At 40.7% G+C, this 24,123-nt stretch overlaps 1 protein-coding gene across 2 annotated transcripts in view; it reads right to left on the bottom strand.

Moving 5' to 3' along the window:
• gna12a (guanine nucleotide binding protein (G protein) alpha 12a) overlaps nucleotides 1–17,177 on the bottom strand; it is a 92,774-nt gene extending 75,597 nt beyond the window's left edge. The window contains exons 1-2 of one of the 2 annotated variants that reach the window (XM_068002901.1): nucleotides 17,118–17,177; nucleotides 16,710–16,997 (exon numbers count right to left, since the gene is read on the bottom strand). In XM_068002901.1, the coding sequence (XP_067859002.1) occupies nucleotides 16,710–16,997; nucleotides 17,118–17,129 (300 nt within the window). In that variant the 5' untranslated portion in view covers nucleotides 17,130–17,177. Of the gene's footprint in view, nucleotides 1–16,709 lie in introns of both variants that reach the window. The other variant, XM_068002902.1, reaches the window with a different exon arrangement.
• Nucleotides 17,178–24,123: the final 6,946 nt, after the last annotated feature.

Genomic DNA, 24,123 nt, shown 5'->3' with positions numbered 1-24,123 from the left:
AAATATTTCTTGCCTTCTAATCCCACTTCATGTGAAGTCAAGATTTAGTTATGATTCCTTATCTATAATCCCATGGGAGATTAATACAATCTAAACTGATAATAGTTAGCATTCAATTGGCAAAAATGGTATAGAATTTCTCTAACATTTATCCAATTCACAAAAACATACATAAATCACTTGCAACTTAGTCACTTAAGAAAACAGAATTCCACAGGTATCCAGTATCTAATTTTTATTGAATCGACGTAAATTTATGCTCACTGAAATACCCTTGCAAATATCTTGCTACCCATTTTTCAATGACTTGCAGTAAACAGCTGACAACATTAGTCTAAGGCCTATATTCAGACTGTAACCCTAAACACCCTATTCAGCACAGGCACTGTCTAATAGCTTCCTATTACGGGATCAGCCAATCAGAAAAGTACTGCAGGGATAGGTGGGAAAAAAAGATTTTAAATTATTGCAGCGAGCTTCTGCTAGGTAAGGATACTGGAGCAGTGTACGGAATGCTCCAGCATGAACAGGCAGAAAACAAAATGGTACAATGTAAAACAGAAATCAAATGGATTGGAGGGAGGGAGTGAAGGAAGAAAGAACTAGCATTTATATTGCACCTTTCATAATCACAGGATGTCCAAAAGTGCTTCACAGCCAATTAAGTACTTTTGAAATGTAGTCATTGTTGTATTGTAGGGAAACGCAGCAGCCAATTTGTATACAGCAAGGTCCCAAAAGCAGTAATGAGATAAATGATCAGATAATCCGTTTTAGTAATGCTGCTTGGTTGCTTGACACCAAGAACTCCCCTGCCCTTTCTTTGAAAAGTGCCATGGGATCTTTTACATTCAACTGAGGGGGCAGATGGGGCTTCGGTTTAACGTCTCATCCAAAAGAGGCACCTCTAACAACGTAGCACTCCCTCAGTACTGCGCTGAAGTGTCAGCCTAGATTATGTGTTCAAGTCCTGAAGTGGGTCTATGAACCCACAACCTTCTGACTGAGAGGCAAGAGTGCTACCATTGAGCCAAGGCCGACACCTAATTCAGGTAATGAATACTTGTGAATTTCATTACTGATATTGGGATAAAGAATACGTGCCCTGACTGGCAGGATATAACAAGTAGTGTTCCCCAGGGATCTGAACTGGGGCCTCAACTTTTCACCATATTTATCAATGACTTGGATGAAGAAATAGAGAGTTGTATATCCAAGCTTGCAGATGACACTAAGTAGTGCAGATGGGAGCAGGAAGTTACAAAGGGACATAGACACATTAAATGAGTGGGCAAAACTGTTGCAAATGGAGTTCAGTGTTGAGAAGTGTCAGGTGTCACTTTGGATCCAACGAAGAGAAATCAGAGTATTTTCTAAATGGTGAGAAACTAGGAACTGTGGAGGAGCAAAGAGATTTGGTGTCCAAGAACACATCACTAAAAGCTAGTGCACAGGCACAAAAAGTAATCAAAGGCTAATGGAATGTTGGCCTTTATCTCAAGGGGGCTGGAATACAAAAGGGAGGAAGTTATGCTTCAGTTGTATAGAACCTTGGTTAGATCTCATCTCAAGTGCTGTGTTCAGTTCTGGGCACCGCATCTCAAGAAGGGTATACTGGCCTTTGAGGGGATACAGCATCCAGCGCAGATTCACCAGAATGATACCAGGGCTTAAAGGGTTGAATTATGAGGACAGGTTGCATAAACTTGGCTTGTATTCCCTTTAGTATAGAAAATTGAGGGGTGATCTAATCAAGGTGTTTAAAATAACAAAAGGATTCGATAGGGTAGATAGAAAAACTATTTCTTCTGGTGGGGGCATCCAGAACAAGGGGGCATAATCTTAAAATTAGAGTCATGCCATTCAGGAGTGAAATAGGAAGCACTTCCTCACACAAAGGATTGTAGAAATCTGGAACACTCTCCCTCAAAAGGCTGTGGATGCTGGGTCAATTGAAAATTTCAAGACTGAGATTAATAGATTTTTGTTAAGTAAGGCTATCAAGGAATATGGAGCAAATGTGTCGAGGTACAAATCAGCCAAGATCTAATTGAATAGATTGAGCAGGCTCAAGGGGAGAATGGGCTACTCTTGCTCCTGTTCCAAAAGAAAGCATGGAAAAACATTTCTTTGATAAGACATGAATTACAAACAAAGCCTGCTTAAAAAAAGTCAGAACAGTTGCTATCCTCTAAGGAAAGAATTAATACAAAATGAGTGACCAGCTATTGAAGTCAAATTGCATCTTAAATTCAATAGTTTCTTGGATAGTCTAAAAGTACTACAGATCCATTTTTTCTCATAAGGGCTTTTGTTTTATATTCATTATAGCAGTGAATGCAAATGTTACAGCTCATAATCAGTAACATGGTCACACTCAGACTGTCCCTGAAGTCATTTATCCTTATGCCACTCAAACTGGGAAAAATAGTTACAATCACAAGCTGGTGCTGTAGCAAAAACAAAAAAGACCCGGAGAGAGTTGGTAGCGATGGCAATTTTAAGAAGTTTAAACTGTGGATACTTTTCTGGTTGAATTTTGTGCTCAATTATATGAAATGAAATATTCAACCTCCCACACACAGATCAACCATGAATATATTGAGCAGGCTCAGGCGGGGGCCGGGGGGGGAAGAGAACGGCCTACTCTTTTTCCTATTCCAAAAGAAAAGCATGGAAAAACATTTCTTTGATGAGACATGAACCTTCAGATACAGCATGACTACCTCATTTATAAAAGGCCATCAGATTGCTGATGTGGGGAGACTGATCAGGCAGAGTTTTGCGTTTTCTTATCAAGCATTAACCAACTGGCAGAAGCTGGTAGTTTGTGCAGGCTAGCAGATACTTAACAGAATCCAAGTCAATCATCAGAAAATATGATAACTTGAGGATGACAACTACTCTACAAAAATACTTCTAAGACCTCTAAATATAGGAATATCACACCAAAGCAATTGCTTCAGTCTGAAAAGACAATTGAAACATTACTTATATACAAGATTAGATTTCATAATATTTTTACATTAAATTTCTTTTCTTTCCCTAGAGTCTCCAGGCAACACACAAATTCAGCACTTTTGGCTGCAGGAGGAGGGGATGAAGAGGGAAAGGAGAAAAAGGAACAAGTCACTAACTTTCAAATACAAAATTAGAGTGATGTTGCTTTCTACTTTCCTCATTGGTCACATTTTGTGGCTAGTTGCAGAGCTTCACTATCCCAGACTATTATTTCATAGACACCAAATAGCCACTTTACATCTAACGACGAGCGGAATTATTAATTTCGGTAGGGTGCAAAAAGGGTCACCCGTTATGCACCCCGTCTGAATTTCCTTTCCATTAAAGTCAATGGAAAAGAAAATCAAGCCAGATGTACAATGGGTGCCTGATCCGCTGCCACCCGTTTTACGTCTCCACCAAAGTTGAAAGTTCCATCCTATATTTCAGAACAGTTTTGAATGAATGGAAAGTTAAATTAGAAAAGTTTCAAAAATATCTTCTCTAGAATTTACTGTGAAAACAGTCATCACTTGAAAGCTTAAGTCTTTTCAGAGCGGAGGGGAAGGGGAAGGAAAAAAGCAAACACAAGATTTACGTATACATGTTTTGAAGGGAGGGGCAGGAATGTTAATAGTCCAAGATGAGTGGTTAAAAGTTAGTCTCATTACTACTGAACAAAACACAGTAAACACAAAGTTAGGTCAAGCACTCACAATATAAAGTGCTTTATTTAGAGATCAAACTTATTAGATAACATTAGGACCTGAACCTCTCCAGTTTCTAAAGAGCCACTGCAACATTAGTAGGGTGCTAAAATCTGCATCATCTTCATTTTTAAAAAAAATATAAAAAGTGCAATTCCATGGCAAGAACCGGTGGATTCTTCTAGAGGTGATCTAGTGATGTGGGGGACGTAGACACAGCTGGTTTGAATACCCTGGTTAGTAGCCAACTGTTAAGCACTGCATGGAAACCATGTGAACTTCCTTAAGACTGGAAATACCCCCGTTACTGGAATTAGGTCCATACAAATCTGGTTTATGATGCAGATAATAAACCCCCAAGACTCACTGTAGCTCCACCTCTTTTCAGAGATACAGGGGGTAATTTTAACCCCAAAGAATGGGTGGGTTGGGGGCAGGTGGGAGGAAAAAAAAGTTTTTGAAGTGGGACTGCAACCCGGCTCCAGCATCCAGGTTTAACCCAGGCACATTTGGATACGCATGTGCATTCGAAACCCGGAAGTCCCATTCCCACTTAATGACAGCGGGCGGATTGTTAAAGGGGCAATGTACCTCACTGAAATAGGTGATGTCCTTTTTGGGGACTCTAAAGCTGAAAGCTCACCTGTACGGGTTTCCCATGACTTCTGATTCTCATTAGGCGAAAGCAGGCCAAGGCCCCTGCCCCGATCTTCTCCAAGCGCCCCCCGCCTCTCACAATCTCCTCCGCGCCCCCCCCCCCCTCCGAATGTCGACCACAGCCCACAATCTTTCCCTCCATCATCTCCAATTCACAGCTCTTTTCTCTCCTGACAAGCAGCCAGCCTGTCGTTCAGGAAACCCGGAAGCAAAACTAAATTAACTCCAATTGAGTTACAATCGCAGATTGCAACGCACTCACTTGACTTCCAGGTTCCCCAAGCGACTATCTACCCACCCGCTGGTTTCCCGGCTCAGAGTAGAAGTCATTTCCCCACTGTCTAAGTCATTACAGAAACCACCATCTAAAATGCTCCACACAAGTACATTTGTCTGCACATCATATTATAAATTCTCTGTTCGTCCTTTTCAATCTGGGGGAGCAGGGTGGCGGGAGGGGGAAAAGAGGAGAAGAGAAACAGAACAAGTGCTATTAGATTGGCCAGGAGAATTAAATAGGGAACTGATATAACTTGGGCAAATTTCTATTAACCAACTTCATGTGCAAATTCCCAAACACAAATCTACCGGATACCCATAATGAGGCCACACAGGTGCAGGAACATAGGTGGATTCCAAAGATTTTTCCAGCCCTGTTCCGCCCAGTGTAGGAATTTTAAAAAAATTGTGCTCAAGTATTAATGTGCGATTCTACTGTGCATTTCGGCTACAAATTGCAGATTCAAATGCAATCACTTCAAAACCTGTTCCTTGCATCTGGTTTTGTAAAATACGGAAATTATGAAAGGGGAATCGTGTTTGACAAATCTATTAGAGTTTTTTGAGGATGTAACCAGCAGGGTAGATAAAGGGGAACCAGTGGTTGTGGTATATTTAGATTTTTAAAAAGCATTTGATAAGGTGCCACACAAAAGGTTGTTACACAAGATAAGGGCTCATGGGGTCGGGGGTAATACATTAGTATGGATAGAAGATTGGTTAACGGACAGAAAACAGAGGGTAGGAATAAACGGGTCATTTTCAGGTTGGCAGGCTTTAACTAGTGCGGTGCCGCAAGGATCGGTGCTTGGGCTTCAGCTATTTACAATATATATCAATGACTTAGATGAAGGGACCGAGTGTAAAGTATCCAAGTTTGCTGATCATACAAAGCTAGGTGAGAAAGTGAGCTGTGAGGAGGACACAAAGAGTCTGAAAAGGGTTATAGACTGGTTAAGTGAGTAGGCAAGGAATTGGCAGGTGGAGTATAATGTGGGAAATGTGAGGTTATTCACTTTGGTAGGAAGAATAGAAAAACAGAATATCTTTTAAATGGTGAGAAACTATTTAATGGTGGTGTTCAGAGAGATTTGGGTGCCCTTGTACATGAAACTCAGCATGTTAATATGCAGGTACAGCAGGCAATTAGGAAGGCAAATGGTATATTGGCCTTTATTGCAAGGGGGTTGGAGTACAAGAGTAAGGAAGTCTTGCTACAATTGTACAGGGCTTTGGTGAGACCACACCGGGAGCACTGTGGCCAGTTTTGGTTTCCTACCTAAGGAAGGATATAGTTGCCTCAGAGGGAGTGCAACAAAGGTTCGCTAGATTGATTCCTGGGATGAAAGGGTTGTCCTAAGAGGAGAGATTGTGTAAAATGGGCCTCTATTCTCTGGAGTTTAGAAGAATGAGAGGAGATCTCATTGAAATGTATAAAATTCCTAGAGGGCTTGACAGGATAGATGCTGAGAGGCGTTTGACCCTGGCTGGAGCATCTATAACTAGGGGGCATAGTCTCAGGATAAGGGGCGGGTGATTTAGGACTGAGATGAAGAGGAATTTCTTCACTCAGAGGGTTGTGAACCTCTGGAATTCTCTGTCCCAGAGGGCTGTGGATGCTCAGTCGTTGAGTATATTCATCGCGGAGATCGATAGATTTTTGGACTCTAAGGGAATCAATGGATATGGGGATCAGGTGGGAAAGTGGAGTTGAGGTCAAACATCAGCCATGATCTTAATGAATGGCGGAGCAGGCTCGAGGGGCCGTATGGCCTACTCCTACTCCTATTTCTTATGTTCTTATAAATACCTCTGCAATGGTTGTAGCATTACCAAAATCTCTTTCTTAAAAATGCATGTTCTAATAATGGCTTCCCTAAAGGTTTTTGTCCACAGTTTATCAAAGAGAAGTACAGGAGGGGCCAAGGTTTACAAACAGCAAGATCTGGTATGCTCAGAATAGCCAATCTTGCTATAAATCAAAAATATTCCTGTATGTTCTAGGCTCAAATGCATGCTGGAAGTTGTAACCTGCAATCGGGTGAGTCTCCCAGCAGAGAACAAAGGCTCCGAGAACCTGTCTGACCTCCAACTTGAGGTTTCCGACAAAGGCACAGGCCCACAATGGAAAATACTGTTAAAGACTGTCACATTTCAGGATTTTTAGAACATTTTTCCACAAAAAGGATTTAGGGCAAAAAGTGCTACTTTTAAATGTTAGGTTTTTAAAGCAAAGCGTATTCATTCAAGTAAATAAAAAGGAACTGAAATGATCAGTGGTTAAAATGTAAATGAGCAAAGCTTTGATGTCATTTCCCCTTAGACTGCAAATAATAGATAATTTATTTGCCTATCTTGGTAATCGACAAACACATCACACCCATATATTCGATATGAAATTTGAACGAATCAGGTGCAACTGTGATACACATGAAGCAACAATGGAGGAGCAACAGACAAAATGTGAATGAGGTGCAACATTGATCAATAGATAAATTATTAAGAATGGCTACATGGGGCAAAGCACTGTAAAATGACTGGTATCTCCGGAACAGTACCCTTCAGGAGAGAAGAGGAGAAAAATGGATAGAAAAATAAGTAATAATTCAATATGTGGTATCAGCAGACAAGACTTGACCCATTAATATTATACAGTGCAGGCGAAAAGCCTCAGTGAACACTAATTATATATTAAAAAGAAACTTATCCAATAATTTTAGCTTAGAAAGCACAAATCACCAGTTCCACCCGCAAATTTCAAGCTATAATTGCAGATAGCTTCCGGCCATCTCTGTAACCGGAGAGCTAAAGTCAATATTTTCAGAATTCTGCAATCTCATATTTCAATTGTTTAATATTGAAAGGTGCAGAATGTGAAATAGAAGGAGGTGTTAATGGTCTCCATTCTTACAATTATCGGCGAGTATCTCCCTCTGGATGCCCCCATGCTAAATAGTATTGACCATGATTACATTATCACTGTCGTTTATTGATCAAGAATTTGCACCAACAGCCACAGCCCCACAACTAACTTCAGTGTGAATCAATAAAAGTCTATTTCCTCCAAATTGAATACCTGGGTGCCCTTTCAGACTTGCACTAACAGTGTTAAAAAGTGTTGCCATAGTAACATTTGAAATTGCAGTTTGCCCTTCCAAAGTGTCTTGGTTGTCAGACAAAATTATACTTTTAAACAACAGTATACAGTTAAGTAATTTCAAGCAAGGCTGCAGCTTGCTATCAGGAGTCTGCTGTGCTTTACTTGAAAAAAACAGCAACCATTGCTTTTTCAGCAATTTTACCACTAAATAAGAATGTAATAATAAATAATGATGAGCTTTTGCATAAAGCTGAAAAGGATGCTGCCTCCTACTTGAATCAGCATACTTACAAATCTTAAGGAAATATCTCCTTGTTTAAATTGCAGTTTGATTGTTCCATTATACATTATCAAAAAAATATTAATCTTGGCAGAGAGCACAATGGTACAGCATTCTGGATCTCTAATGTTGAAAGCTCATACGCATAAATCCCCACATTTCGAGATCCCACCATCAGGTGCAGGAAAGCACTAAGCAAAGCTCAGCCAAACTTCAAAGATATAGTAATCAAAACCTTGGCTGCTCTCACATACTTCACAACCCACCCTCTCAGCTGCAATAGGGATATGGTTCCTAGACCTAGTGGTAAAATGGGGAGAATATTAAAAACACAGGCATTTTAAAATTTTAAAAGAAATACAGTACAATAGGTATAAGAAAAACCAAGTTCCTATTTCATGCAGATCCATATTGTATTCCTACAAGGAGGCTCAGGTCACATTTGAGAACAGCACTTACATTTATGGGAATTTTTAAGTCCCAATATTGAATAAAATGATGATTTTCATGTTTCTTAGTCATTGGTCACAAACCCTTCCTTTAGAAAATAAAGTATATCAGTTAAGCTGCACAAAACTCAAAAGTACAAAGGATTAGCAATGCATCTGTTTGTTCTTAATTATAGGGTGTGGGCCAGAGTTTTAATACATCGCTAAGTGGTATCAATTAGCTTTTAAAATATTATAAATATATACACACACAATGAATGCTGTACACAATCTCCATGAACTGAAGCTTGCAGGAAAAAAAGGTCAACAATCTAATCCTTTAGCTGTAAAAAAAAAATTGGAAATGAGGAAACCAAATATAGAAGAGTTAAAACATCAATGAGAGAGGATGCACAGTTGATAAATTACTCTGTTCTAAAACCCATCTGACCAATATTGTGAAAAGGTGCTTTGATAGATAGTAGTTAAATGAGTAGACCAAATGGTGGTTACTTATTTTAAAAACAGGAAATAATTGAGGGGTGAGGGGGAGGGAGGAACAAGAGAAGAATTAGGACTTCAGATCTATATTCAATAAAACGTAGAGAAGAACTGTAAAATGTAGATACTCCCAAATGTAAAAAGCCGGGTGGCCTACAAGAGGCTTCTATTTGAAGTCATAGATCCCAATAGTCACCAATTTATTTACAACTACAAGGCAGTCTGCTTGTGTTATGAAGTAGAATAACCAGGAACTTTTCATTTCTTTCTTAAGGATTAGCCTGAAACATTCTTTCAATGCAGGTAAACAGGGTGGGTAGCAAGTGCCTACCCTGTTTTTTCCCCATATGTGTAGATTTCATTACATAATGGAAGCAACAAACTGAACTAGTTAGACATTTCACTGTTATCAGACACAGATAAAGGAACCAGGCTGTAAAATTACCACAGGTAATAGCCTTCAGGGGATCCTACAATTTTTTCTTAAAGACCAAACTTTCCAAAGTGGCATACAGGAATTTATTTTCCATTGTAACATTAAGATACAAAGTTAAAACTAACACAATTAAGCAAGAACAATTAGGTTTATCAGTCATGTAAAAGAATTTTTCCATGATAGATTGATTGCACACATAATTAAAGCACCCCACCCATCTACTTAGCTGCAGAACTGGAATTACTGCTGTACAAATTAGGGTGCTATTATACTGGCATTTCAAGTTTTGATCTGTCGAGAGGGGTGCAAGACCCTCCTGGGGGGAGGGGGGGGAAAAAGAGGGGGGCCATGTCCCACCATTTGGACCGGACAACTGCACTGCAGTGTTAAGCTGAGTTTAAAAGTTGCTCAGTGTATTAGTTGGACCTCCTGGGCACTTTACATGAATTTAAATGTTTTGAGAAAGCAGATGCTTCTGCCCACACTCAAAACTATGAAGAAAATTTATCACTCAACATCTGAACTCTGCACATGTGTAAACATGAATACGTGGCACTCACTAATGATCAAGAGTGTGATGCACAGGCAAGTAATATACATCACGTACTGTTGGCTGCAAATTGATACTGTTACTACTGATCTACATTCAGCACCTGGAGTATAACCACAAGCTTCGATATAGGGATAAGAGTTACTATCTGACTGGCATTATTTATATTGCAATCCACTTCAGCAACACAGTTTTTTCAAAGGGTCCAACTGCTGTGGAAACAAAAGTTCTTGCAAGCCACAAAGCACAAAACTGTACTCCTAGGGGTAGAGTTTCTGCTGACTGCACTGGTTTTATCAGCGCAATCCATCCGAACCAGCACAAAAGATCAAGGAATTTCTATTTAGGCTGGGCATGAATGAATTAAGTCCAGCGTAATTCGAGTTTCTGCCATCTTTTGCGCTGGTTCAAAAATCATTAGGCTGAAGCCAGCCCCGTCTTGGAGTAACCAGGGACCTATACTTGCCTTACAACACTGGCACCCAAGTTTGGGCTGCTTTAGGCTGCAGCACTTTAAAGTGAAATATCTGCTATAAGAGTGAGTCCTAAATCTTCTCTCAAAAAAGCAATGTGATTTCAGGAAAAATGCATTATCTTAACCAAGACAAAACCATTTAGAAAGGAGAGATCAAATCATGGGAGGGCAAAAGAAAAAGGAGTACTTTCAATGTTCGAGTACTCCCTCCTCTCCACCCTTCACCCCTAAAATCTAGTTAGGCAAAAAGCTTCCTGCCTGAGAAAATATTGTTCTCACAATAGCCTGAAGTCCTACTTTTACTGGTTTACGATTCATCTGAGAGCACTCAGCAACACGCCCCATTTGACAAATTACTTTAAAGAATTCAGCAAGCACTGGAATTATTCCAGTCCAACATACCAAATGGGAAGTCTCCAAGGCAGAAAAAAAATTAGTATATAGCAGTATATCACCCAATTCTTAACACTTTTGAACCCTATAAACCCTTTCACTAAAAGAGGATCTAGCTGAACAGCTTTGTAACAAATACGATACTAGAAGCTCAAACATCATAGGGAGGCAACAAGATTGTTGAAATTTCCTCTGCAAGACAAAAAAAAGTATGTTTCAAACTTTTCTTGTGGGGGTGGGGGGGGGGGGGTAGTGAGCATCTACTTTACAATTGATTTGGACAGAAACATTGAACATCATCTTCCCTACACTTTTCCCCTTCAATAATTAAAAATAAAGGACAAATCTAACCTGGGCAATTACCACTCGTTCGGCCTCCATCCAATCGTCAGTAATGTGATCGATAGTGCTATCAAATAACAACTACTCACCAGTGCTTAGTTTGTGTTCCGTCAGAACCACTTGGCTCCAGACCTCATCACAACCTTGATCCAGATATGGACTCAAGAACTGAATACCAGAGGAGGAGATAGTAGCTGCCCTTGACATCAAGGTAGCATTTGACCGAGTATGGCATCAAGGAGCCCTAGCAAAACTGAAGTCAATAGGAGTCAAGGAAAAACCCTCCACTGGCTGGGATCATATCTGATGCAAAGGAAGATGGTCAGGGTTCGTCAGAGGCCAGCCATCACAGCCCTAGAACATTACTGCAGAAGCTCCTCAGGGAAACATCTTCAGCACAGCCATCTTTAGCTATTTCATTATTGACCTTCCCTCCATATTGTATGGGGTGGGGCTGTTCGATGACAATTCCACTCTTCTGATAATAAAGCAGCCCACGCCAACCTACAGCAGGACGTGGATAACATCCAGACTTGGGCTGTCAAATGGCAGTTAAATTCGCACCACACAAGTGCCTGGTAAGAGAAAGTCCAGCCACTTCCCCATTACCTACAAAGGCATCACCACCACTAAGTCCCCCACTTTCAACATCCTGCGGGTCACCAGTGACCAAAGGTTGAACTGGACCAACCAGATCAACACAATGGCTGGAGGAGCAGGACACAAGCTGGGTACTCTGCAACGAGTGGCTCACCTCCTGACCCCTCAAAGCCTCACCTGGATGGATTCAGCCACAACAACATTCAAGAAGCTCGATACCATCCAGGACAGAGCAGTTCGTCCGATTGGTGCCCCTGCCATTGGGCTCAAAATCCACTACCTCCACAACCGGCACACAATGGCTGCAGAATGTACAATCTACAGAATGCACTGCAGCTACTCACCAAGGTTACTTCGACAGCACCTCCCTCTCCTGCAATTTCTACCATCAAGGGAAAAAGCAACAATGCTTTGGGAACACCATCACCTCCAAGTTCCCCTCCAGGTCAGACACCATCCTGATTTGGACATAAACTGCTGTTGCTTCAGTCAATATCCTGGAATTCTCTACCTAACACCATTGCGGGAGCACAATCACCACAAGGACTCCAGCGCTTCAAGAAGAAGGCCCACCACCACATTCTCAGAGCAACTAAGGTTGGGCAATAAATGCAACCATGACTGCATCGCCACATCCAAAGATCAAGTAAGAAACGACTACTTCCAATATTTTACCTATACAGGTCATAAATTAAAAAATTTATAAAGGCCAACTTAAATTTTAAAGAACGTTGAATTATATATTTCCTTTAAAAAGAGATTATCTTGATTTTACACATTTAGAAGGGAAAAAAAATCACAGCAGGTAGACTTCATTAAGAAAAAACGCATCAGCTCAAGATAGCAACAGTGAGGCTACAAGTATATATGTATCAAGAACTAGTGCAAAGATATTAGACCTGTTCTTATTAAATTAACTATATTTTGTTCAATGGGATAGGACTAAACTGTAAATGATTCTGAAGTTCTGATAAACTACATTAACATGGGAACGGGGAACTGCTAAAATCTTATTCTTGCTGCAGAACTACAATGACGAGAGTTTTACTTTCAGTTGGTGAAAATGCCCTGTTTATAAACACAGGATAACAAACATCACAACAGTGGAAAACGTGTTAAGTTTCTATTCCAACCACCCTTCAGAAGTTTCATCAAGACCAACCTGTATTTGACCATACATTTTACCTCTTCAAACTTGTAATTCCATCAATTATCTCAAAAAGGCCTGCGTACAAGGTCAAACTCTCATTACAAAATTGAGAATTAATTTCAACACCAAAATGGTGGGAAATAGGGACTTGGATTCTTTTTTCTACCCTCCCAGATGTATAAAAAGTTCCATGGGAACCAGCTGCCCTTTCGCACCTCGCTAAGGTGGCCATTAATTACCTGACAATGAGTGCAAGCAAGTTATCTGACTGCAGGCAGTGCCATCACTAAGCCGGATCGTGTTCACTCCCCCCCACCCACCCCCAATCTCACGCGCACGCACTCTGGCTGATTTTTCACTTCCTAACCCAGAGATACTAAGAAAACATAGGAAGTCCACTTCTGCCCTGGCTGAGATCAGCTAACTCAGAGGCCAGGGATTCAACATGGGTCAGGGCCTACTGTACTTGACTTGGGTACTCACTGATTTAAGAGTAGAAAAGATATCTTGGGCAGGGGTGGGCGTGGAATCGACAATACTTTTATTTGAGGTACTTTTCCCTTTAAATCTTTAACTTTTTGAAAAAACATCAACTTTATCACAAGCATAGAGACCTTTTAATTAGGGTTATGTCAATCATACAAGTGATTCAATTACAGGAGTGTCCCAGAGTGGCTCCAATGCAACCACCACAGAGGTGGCGGAGGAGGGCATGGGAAGAGAAGTGGAACTGAAATCAAATAAGCCTCCTGGAGTAGCTTGAACCCACAAAACCACACTATAAACTAGGAATGCAGCCCAGTAACATGGTTGACCCCTTTTGAGGGTCTCTAGGATAGTGATAAAATTGACAAAAATGTCAAAGAAATTAAAAGCAAGACTTATTTTCTTCTACAAATACTTTGAAAAAAAGTACTCCCTCTAGACTTCCTTTGCCTTTCACCAGCTGACCCTCAAGAAAGCTAAATTTTTTCTTTTGTTCTTGGTGCAGCTGTTTGGCACTGTAAACAATACATTATTCCATGGCAGTGACTTACTGCATCAACTTATGGGATTTTCTTTATATTTATTCCTTACATACTTCCACAATATTACCATATGGAATTCAGTTATTTTTAAAAAACCTGGCCACTAAGCAAGCCAAAGTTTCCATGTAAGGGTGTCTGCTCATGTGCACCTATTCTACAGGTTAATATTAAAGTTTGTTTCCAGCCAGTCTGGTCTTTTATTTAATGTCAACAACAGAAATAACAATTAGTTATTCATATGAAAAAGGTTCATGTATTGAATTGACTTCACTCTTAGTCCTTCATCTTTTGATATTTTTAGCCTCACAACCTCCTATTATCTCAAATGGAACTCACACATTTCCTCCATGCTAAAGCTCCCTACAAGACATTTGGTTCCCTTTTCATACTTTTTGCCTCCTTAACAACTCTTAACTTTATAAAAGGCACGTTTGTTAAAGAGTAACACTGCTCCCACATTTGAGGAAGCTGTTCTCCCACCTTTCACACTCTCTTGGAAATAAGTCAACAGAAAGCTAGTTAGTTGTATGTTAATATCTCATTCCTCACCACAACTTTGTGCGTCTTTCTCTTTTTAATCAAAACTATGCTGGGTCATTGCCATGGCCATTTATTTACAGATTTCAGAGATATTTCAGAATTCGATCTCCAAACACTAGTAAAAATCCCAGAATCTAATGTAATTAAAGCAGAATTTGACTCATCCAGTCACCACAAATCAGTGGCTCCAGCGATTGCTCCTCTGAAATTTCTTCTCATTCCTACATGCTGCTCTTCCCTGTAATCTCATTTTGTCGAGATAAAGATTTGTTGTAGCATCTCATACCTCCCCAGCCCCATGATCTCAAAACTTTTCCTTCCTCCTACAAAAACACAGAATTTTAAAATCCACTATCCATTATGCAACTTAAGCTTCTCGATTTACTTTGGCCTTTCTCCTACCCTTTTCAACCTTGGTGGTGTCCTATACAATGGGCTATGGTCTTTCACCTAGGTTTCTCAATACAAGACAGACTTGGTAGCATAAAGCACACGGTCACTTTAACAAGCAGCAATTTAAAAAAAGTGAAAACTCGTGGACTCAGCCTGCAAACATATGCGTATCAAATACAGAACCATGCCTGCACAAACAGGAGAGTTGAAAATGTCACCAGATCCCAGAGGGAATTCACTCAGTCCATTTTCTTATATTAAAAGGAAAATGATATGACATGGTAAGTGCCAAAAATGCCAATCGTAAAGATAATTACAGAAGACGTTGAAAGGAGATCTCAAAAAAATTAAGTGAAAAAAAGTGAAAACACTTCAAAAATTTTTTTTTTTTAAAGATTTTTTTCATAAAGTGGTATCAAGTTGTGTTTCATTTTTGCACTAAATTAGTTTTGATTTCATATTATTTCAATTTTCTGTTTGAATTAATAAGACTGGAGTTGAATACATCAGAAATGTAAAAATGCAGACAGAATACTTATCATATTCCATACAGGTGATGAGTATACCATACTGTATTTTCATATTCTAAATACAGGATGATACCAGAACTGAGAGGATATACTTATCAGGAAAGCCTGAACAGGCTAGGGCTCTTTTCTCCAGAAAAAAAGAGACGGCTGTGGGGTGACCTGATAGAGGTCTTTAAGATTTTGAAAGGGTTTGATAGGGTAGACGTGGGAAAGATGTTTCCACTTGTGGGGGAGTCCAAAACTAGAGGTCATAAATATAAGGTAGTCACTAATAAATCTAATAGGGAATTCAGGAGAAACTTCTTTACCCAAAGAGTGCTAAGAATGTGGAATGTGGAATAGCACAGATGTAATTAAGGGGGAACTAGATAAGCACATGAGGGAGAAAGGCATAGAAGGATATGTTGATAGGGTTAGATGAAGAGGGGTGGGAAGCAGCTTGTGTGGACCATTAAAGCCAGTATAGTCCATTTGGGCCGAATGGCCTGTCGACTCAATGTAAATACAGCACAGGACACTCCTTTTCTTTGTTCTGCAATACACAGGATTTTAACATCCAAGTTTAACATCATACAACTTCTATCGACTTGATGTACCTTGTCTTCAAGACCAAAACATTTAATTGCCACCCAATGTCTTTAGGAATAACAAATATATACTCACATACATCAAAACTGTAGTATGATCTGTAACTTAATGTATAACTCATTTTGTAGAATACCAAACAAGTTAAAGATGTCAACAGAAGCCCATTATATATTAAGCTGAGCAACGAACTCACTTGTCATAGTTTCAATGGATATTGAGGTACCTTGTTAAATAATCAATGCAGGGCACTGGTTTACCATTTTAGTAACTCAGCATACACCCACGGGAGCTGTGCACATCTACAAGCTGATCATCACAAAGGAAGAGAGCCGAGTTAAGACACCCTTCAACTGATCACAAAGGAAAACATTGACAAGACCCACTTCAGAAGGGGACAAACAACTCTGACGCCTTTAACCAGACGCTTATAATTCATAGATTTCACCAGGGAAAAGAGGCAATCAATCCTCTACTCCGCCTAACCAGGAAATAACAGCTTTAAAACATCTCCCCCGGATTTATACAGGTACAAATTGTTGCAAATTACGTTCTATTTTAAATTACATGCCAACAAAAAAAAAAGAGCAATTGGACAAGCATCATCTCAATGTTTCCCCTAATCTTGTGCGTATAAAGGGGGTATTATTCGGTCCAAAATGATAACTGAGAGATCGGGGAGTTTGAATTCCCCCGGGCCCCCCAGCCACCCTCCCCTTATATTTGATGATATACCTTAATAATATTCTCGAAGATGGTGTCCCTGAACTCCTCCAGCGCTTTGCTGTCGAAATCCCTGCCGTGAATGATCCTCATCTGTTTGAGGAAAGTGCTTTTACCGCTCTCGCCGGCCCCCAGCAGCAGAATCTTCACCAGCCGCCGGACGTAGCGCCTCTCGCGAGCCAGCAAGGCGTCGATCTCCCGGCTCCTTCTGCGCTGCGCCCGGTCGCTCTGACTGGACTGACAGGCCGGGAAACAAGCGCTCAGGCGCTGGACGAACTCGGCCATCGTCGGCGGCCCTTCCTCCGTGTGGAAAAAAAAAACCCGGTTAGAGATAAAACTGGGTGTAAATTCAAAACAACAACAAAAAAAGGCGGTTTAAAATGATCTGTCCGCCTCGCGCAATAGCCGAGTAAAACGCACCGACTCCCCCATTCATTCACCAACTGACGGACGAAAACTTCGCTCAGGGGGCAGGCTGGCTCGAGCCGGGGGCTGGGTTTAATCAGCCACTCCCATCACCGATTGGCTTCCCTGCCCGTCAATCATCGTCAGCTCTATCGATCATTCGACAACCACCCTGTCTATCAAATAAAGAGGCGGTACAAGTCTGGCTTGTTTTAAACTTTTGATTGGTCGGTTGGCCTGTCAATCATGCGCTTTAAAAAAAAAAGGCATGTTTAACTGGAACCAGTCGTCTCTCCCGATTGGTCATCTTCGCTGTCAATCAAAACAGAACCTGTCACTGATTGGATATTTCTGCTGCCAATTATCCCGCCCATGTTCCACTTTTTAAAACGTCAAAATAGACGTCAGCGTTAATTTTGTTTTTCGTTAATTGCTTCATATTGTCCAATAAGGAAGTCGTCTATGTAGATTCAGTAATAACTCACCGAGAAATTCAGTTAGATTCCTGCCACACCCTTCTTTGACTGGTAAGAAGCCCCGCCTCAATCGCTGTCAATCACGTGGCCACAACCGATTATTCGTCGACAGTCTGAACAGATTAGCCAATAGACTAAGCAGGTGAGCCATCAATCAAGCAGATGAGCTACTGCCAATTGGGTATAACCACCGTCAATCATTCAACCCCCTCCCATATAAACGCCTCTGGCTTTTGACTGTCCAGTCAGTGTTTGAGCAGAAATTGAAGCTGAGAGTGCACAGTTTTCCAAACAATGCAATACCAACCTCTGCATTGTCCTTAGGATTCCTCCCATTGCTCATGAGAGGACAGAGGGGGTCGTAGGTGGATATTCCAGATTTTATCTGGTTTTTCGCCTCTCCCACAAGATTACATGGGTTCTGCGTGGGGAGTCTATACATTGTGATGCACAAGGCATCACAGTTGTGTGGGACAGGTTGGATGGACCAGTGGGTCTTTTCTTGTCCGTCATTGTTCATATGTTCATAAATCAAACACAAAGCATCCAACCTTTAATAAATGATCAGTTTTCCACTTGATCTACAATTAATCCTTATTTTCGGGTGGAAACTAAAAGAGAGGTCAACCTAGAATTAAGTACAATACTCAACTTGTATGGGGTACAGAAATTCCCATAGAAGAATTACCATCATGCAGGATGTATAAAGAGGTGTGGAGGAGAGTCACTCGAGCTCCGACGATAGTCGACCGATGATGATGTTATTTTCTGGGGTTTTTTTTCCTGGAAATCGATGCAAAAATTAGATGAAATTAACTGTGAACAAATGCAACCTTGTTCAGATGAAAATGAAACAAAATGGTAATAATCAGCAAAATCAGCAAGTCAACTAGCCACAGCTCGCTAATGTGACAATGGGAGATGAACTGAAAAATCACCACAGAGGTGATGTGAGTCATTTTACTTGTTTATTTACATGGATGATACCAGAACTGAGGTTATACCTATCAGGAAACATTGAACAGGCTGGGGCTCTTTTCTCTACAAATGAGAAGGCAGAGGGGTGACCTGATAGCAGCCTTTAAGATTATGAAAGGGTTTAATAGGGTAGACGCAGAGAAGATGTTTCCATTTGCAGGGGAGTCCAGAACTAGAGGCCAAAAATATAAGATAGTCACTAATAAATCAAATAGGGAATTCAGGGGAAACTTCTTTACCTAGAGAGTGGTTAGAATGTGGAACTTGCTACCAGAAGAGTAGTTGAGACGAATAGCATAGATACATTTAAGGGGAAGTTAGATAAACACATGGCGGAGAAAGGAATAGAAGGTTTTGCTGGAAGAGTTAGATGAAGGGGAGTGGGAGGAGGCTCATGTGGAGCATAAAAACCGGCATGGACCAGTTGAGCCAAATGGCCTGTTTCTGTGCTGTACATTCTATGTAATTCTATGCCCAAAGAGGTGACAGAACCTTACACTTTTTTTTCATCTTGCAGACAACATTTGTGTTACAGGGTTCTGTTGTATTTAACCAAATTCTGGAATTTATTTTTCAGGTATGGGAGGCATTATCAGGTAAATGAGTTGCTGGACAGCAGCAGGAAGTAATTCAATAAGTAAAATTGAACCAAATTAAAGGAACCAAAATAAACTTTCAGTGCAACAGGAAACAGTTCAGTGCACCTTTCAGAATTGGAACAGTATTTCTCTCCTGCATTTATTTTATATGAGCTGTTTGAGCTAACGGTGAGCTGCCAGCGTGAAACATTTGCAATCTGTCATTAAATCTTAAGTCTGACCAAGATGCAGAAGAATCAAAGATTAAAAGAATGTGATAGCTTCTTCACTGTGAAATGTGGTGCACTGCAGAGCAGGTCCTCTGGCCTCCACACCAAATTCTACAACCCACACTCCCAGCTACTTTGGCTCCATGCCACAAGCAGAACCTCGCAAAATCCACCTTTTTATATATTGCTATTTTCTCACTGACTCTATTACTACAGAGCAACCACCACAGAGTAACTATTCAAATCGCATAAAATACTTTTTTCAAACTGCTTTCAGTGACTACAGAAAGAACTTGCATTTATATAGCACCTTTCACAATCTCAGGATGTCCCAAAGCGCTTTACATCTAATGAAATAATGAAGTGTAGTCACTGTTATAATGTAGGAAACGCGGCAGCCAAATTGCGCACAGCAAGGTCCCACAAACAGCAATGAGATAATGACTAGATAATCTGTTTTAGTGATCTTTTAGTGATGTTGGTTGAGGGATAAATATTCCTGATATTCCTGATATTCACTCTTGTCACATGAAGCTCTGCATGATTCATAAAACCTGTAAGAAAATATTAACTAACCAAGAGAATACAAGAAAGACAGACCTAGCCAGTGAGGAGATTAAAAGCCCCACAAAGTAGAAAGATATTGACCCTTCTAACTTAATCAGACGCTTAAAACAATAGAGAAGGTGCAGACCCTTAGATCACTGCCCGGGTCAGCTATTTTGGGGAATCTTTGCTCTGCTTCTGTTTAAACAACAGGAAAGCTGCAAAGCTGCAGACCCTCAGGAAACTGCCTGAGTCAGCTACTTTGGAGAACCTTCATTCTGCTTCTGCAAAAATGATACAGGCTGCAGGATGACCTTTGCACCGATTCCAGGAATATTTTGACCACTCTTGCCCAGATAAGAAATAGAGGAACTGATACTATTATCTAATCCACCACCTGCAAACAGGGCATGTGCAGAATTGCACATTCCTCAGGCAGAAATAGAGTATATAAAGATAGGCTTTTAGCTAGAAGCCCCACAGTCGGAGGAGACGGGTAGTTAGTCATATCCAGGGGATCCATGTTGGCTTCAGGCCTAACGCTGTGTAACTCTCCAAGAGTTAGATACTTCCAGGGGATGTAAATGCTGGCTTCGGCCTAACCCTTTTTAACTCTCCGAGGAACAACTAGGAACGCGCCACTGTCCAGTCGCTAAATGGGTAGTATCATGCTTGTTTAAGTACTACTCAATGCTTGCTTAGTTGCTGCTCAATGATTGTTATATAAAATGATCAAACGCTGTCTGTGAACAATAAAAACCTCAGTTCTCTAACCAATATGGTGTCAGTTCGGATTAATTGAAAGGAATCTCCCTACCGTCATAAGGATTTTCTAACAAACCTGCCCCTATAATAGCGAATGACTGAACAGGACGGAACGTAAGGGCGTAACCCAAACAACAGAGCTATCCAATTAGTCCCACTCCCCTGCTCTTTCCACAAAGTCCTGCCAATGTTTCCTTTTAAGTATATCCCACTTCCCTTTTGAAAGTTACCATTGAATCCGCTTCCACCACCCTTTCAGGCAGTACATTCCAGATCATAGCAACTCGCTGAGTAAAAAAATTTCTCTTCATCATTCCCCTGACTTTTTTGCCAATGATCTTAAATCTGTGCCCTCTGGTTACCGACCCTCCTGCCAGTGGAAACAGTTTCTCCCTATCTATTCTATCAAAACCCTTCATATCTTATACATTACTTCAACAAATAAGACTTGATCTCAAGACTGCTGCTTTTTTACTGATCTTCAACAAAGGTGCAGTAATCGTCTGGTGAGGAGCAGTTGTCACAAAAAGGTGTTACCAATCTTCTGTTTAAAGTACATCATCACATGATGATAAAATTCCAGCAGGCATTAGCTATCAAAGGATCTGAATTCCTCTGACAGTGCAATCTCCATTTCCCGCCATAATAGAAACTGGTTGTAATTGAGATTCCCCACATTTTGTATGGTACAACAACAACTTGCATTTATATAGTGCCTTTAATGTAGTAAAACATCCCAAGGTGCTTCACAGGAGCATTTTCAAACAAAATTTGACACCAAGCCACATAAGGAGATATTAGGACAGGTGACCAAAAGTTTGGTCAAAGAGGTTTGGCCAAGGTAGATTGGGATTAAGGAGATTTTAAAGATGAAGAAAGAGGTAGAGAGGGGGAGAGGATTAGGGAGGAAATTCCAGAGCTTAGGGCCTTGGCAGCCGACGATGGTGGAGTGCTGAAAATCAGGGATATGCAAGAGGCCAGAATTGGAGGAGCGCAAAGATCTTGGAGGCTTGTAGGGCTGGAGGAGGTTACAGAGATAGGGAGGGATGAGGCCATGGACGGATTTGAAAACAAAGATGAGAATTTTAAAATCGAGTCTTTGCCGGACTGGTAGTCAATGTACAGCAATACCCTAGGTATTGGAATGAAGAAAAGAACAACATAAGTAAGATCAATTGATTTTAATCTTTCTGTGAGGCTGATTTCTGTCAGACAGGAAGAATTTGGTGTCAACGGCCTGTGCAATGAATCAGCATCTTACACAAACCTTTGCCCTGGAGATCATTCTGATGGATAATCAGTAAGGTGGATAATTGGAGGGCAGGTAATGGATGTTTAACTGAATTTCCAGACACTGAGGAGACACAGTTATCCAGAAGGAAAGGTATATCCCCCTCAGGTGACATATCTGAATGAGACTGAAGCATAAGTCAGTAAATGTTGGCTCGATAAACAAATTAGTTTGGACCTATTTTTGATCTCAGAGTTGATCTAGCTTAGCCATGCATTATGTTTGATAGATAACAAAACTGCTGCCCTAATTTCCATGTCATTTTTCCCTTTCAGAGTCCAGAGGTGACATCTCTTGCATATGTAAGATTCCTGTGCTTAAAAATGTCAAGTGACAAATGCAGCAGTAAGGAGAAAAGTCAACAACAGGGCAGGACAGAACAAGTTTTCTTATGACTCAGCCACAGCTTACGTTTTTAATGGTTTTTCAAATAACTTGCGAGCTTTAAAGCACATTCATGCGGTCTTCTCAACAATATCTGAGAGCGAAGGCATTTACTATCATCAGAAGTGTCTTCATATGAAAGATAGAGATAAGTGTAGCATTACCAATATGGTGGCTAAATTTATGATGGCTTGTCGTAATTCCGACCTCACTAAATTGTTTGACAGGAATAAGATCATACTGGCCACGCTTTCCCCTCATTCAAGCATACTGACTTCCTCACCAAGATGTCATTCCTAAGTCCCTGCACCAACGAGTCCGCATACTGGTCTGTGGTGAGTCAAATGTCACCATTTTGAACTAGTGTGATGAATTGTACTCTACATTGACTCCTTTTTATTCTTTTGCATGGCACAATGCTTGGCTTGAAATTCTGAATGATGGTTCCTAATCTCAGACCTTCCATTAGTACCATTAAATCCAGATGTGTTAAGTCGCAACAATAACAATAACTACTTGCATTATATCGCACCTTGAATGTGGTAAACCGTCCCAAGGCATTTCACAAGAGCGTAATCAAATAAAAATTGACACCAAACAAAAGAAGGAGACATCAGGACAGGTGACTAAATGCTTGGTCAAAGAGGTAGGTTTTAAGCAGCATCTTAAAGGAGAAGAGAGAGGTGGACAGGCGAGGAGTTTTGGGGAGAGAATTCCTGAGCTTAGGGCCTAGATCGCTGAAGGCAGGGCCGCCAATGATGGGGCGAACAAAGTGGGGGATGCGCAATTTGACCATTTATATTAACGATCAGAAAATCGTGTGCAGCCCATGCCCCTATTTCCAATGTGCAATTTCAACAGGCAAGGCTCCTCACTGGAAGTGCAAAGTCAGAAAGTTACCCCTTGACATGCAATGAGTTATTTTGAAGCATAATGACAATTATCACACCTTGATCATTCAGATGAAGTACTGCAGCAAAAACCTAATCAAGTCTGTAGCAGTTTCCTGACGTTGCATTTTTTCCATAATATTGCTTTTCACAAATAATTGAAAGAGACTTTGAGGTGTATGAGAATGATCATACTGATGGGGATTGGAAGTCTGACATTGATTTACTGGCTCCGAATAGCCAAGGCTCTCTGCAAGCCACAACTGTCAGGGGTAATTTAATCAGAAATGTTTTGCTTAAATTATAGGGATTTTAATGAATGTGTTTGTGCTGTAAAAATGAATATAGGGAGACAACCTATCCTGAAAAATGACGTGTTATTTTTTAAATGGTTTACTTTCAAGACAAATGTGGTAAATTAAAGTCCTTAGGCAATGTTTTCACTCTCCTTTTCTGCAAAGACAATCATCTTTTTAAATTTTTGGTTTTACAGTTGCCCCCCACCTCTCCCCCTGAAGACACCCCCAGTCTCTCACTGGGTTACAGTTGCATGGAGCTGATCATCCTTTAATACCTCCCCAAGTGGTCATTAATCAGGTGTGAGACCGCTCCCATCTCCACTTGCTATCCACTGACCTGTAAAGCACTCTGAGATGTCTCCTTGTTTGTCATGAGTGCTATATAGATGGAAGTTGTTCCCCTCACCCAAGCCTCCCTGCCTGGCTATTCACCCCATCACTTGCCCCACCCAAATCACATGGCAGTGAGATAACCCTTATCGCTAAGTCTCACCTTGACCTCTCCCCTACTCCTCTGACACTTTACCCTTCTTCAATCATGCTGACTTCCTCACCAAGATGTCTTTCCTAAGCCCCTGCACCAA

This window comes from Heptranchias perlo, chromosome 22 (assembly GCF_035084215.1).
Source record: "Heptranchias perlo isolate sHepPer1 chromosome 22, sHepPer1.hap1, whole genome shotgun sequence".
NCBI lineage: Eukaryota > Metazoa > Chordata > Chondrichthyes > Hexanchiformes > Hexanchidae > Heptranchias > Heptranchias perlo.
This window is presented reverse-complemented; position numbering and strand designations above follow the sequence as displayed.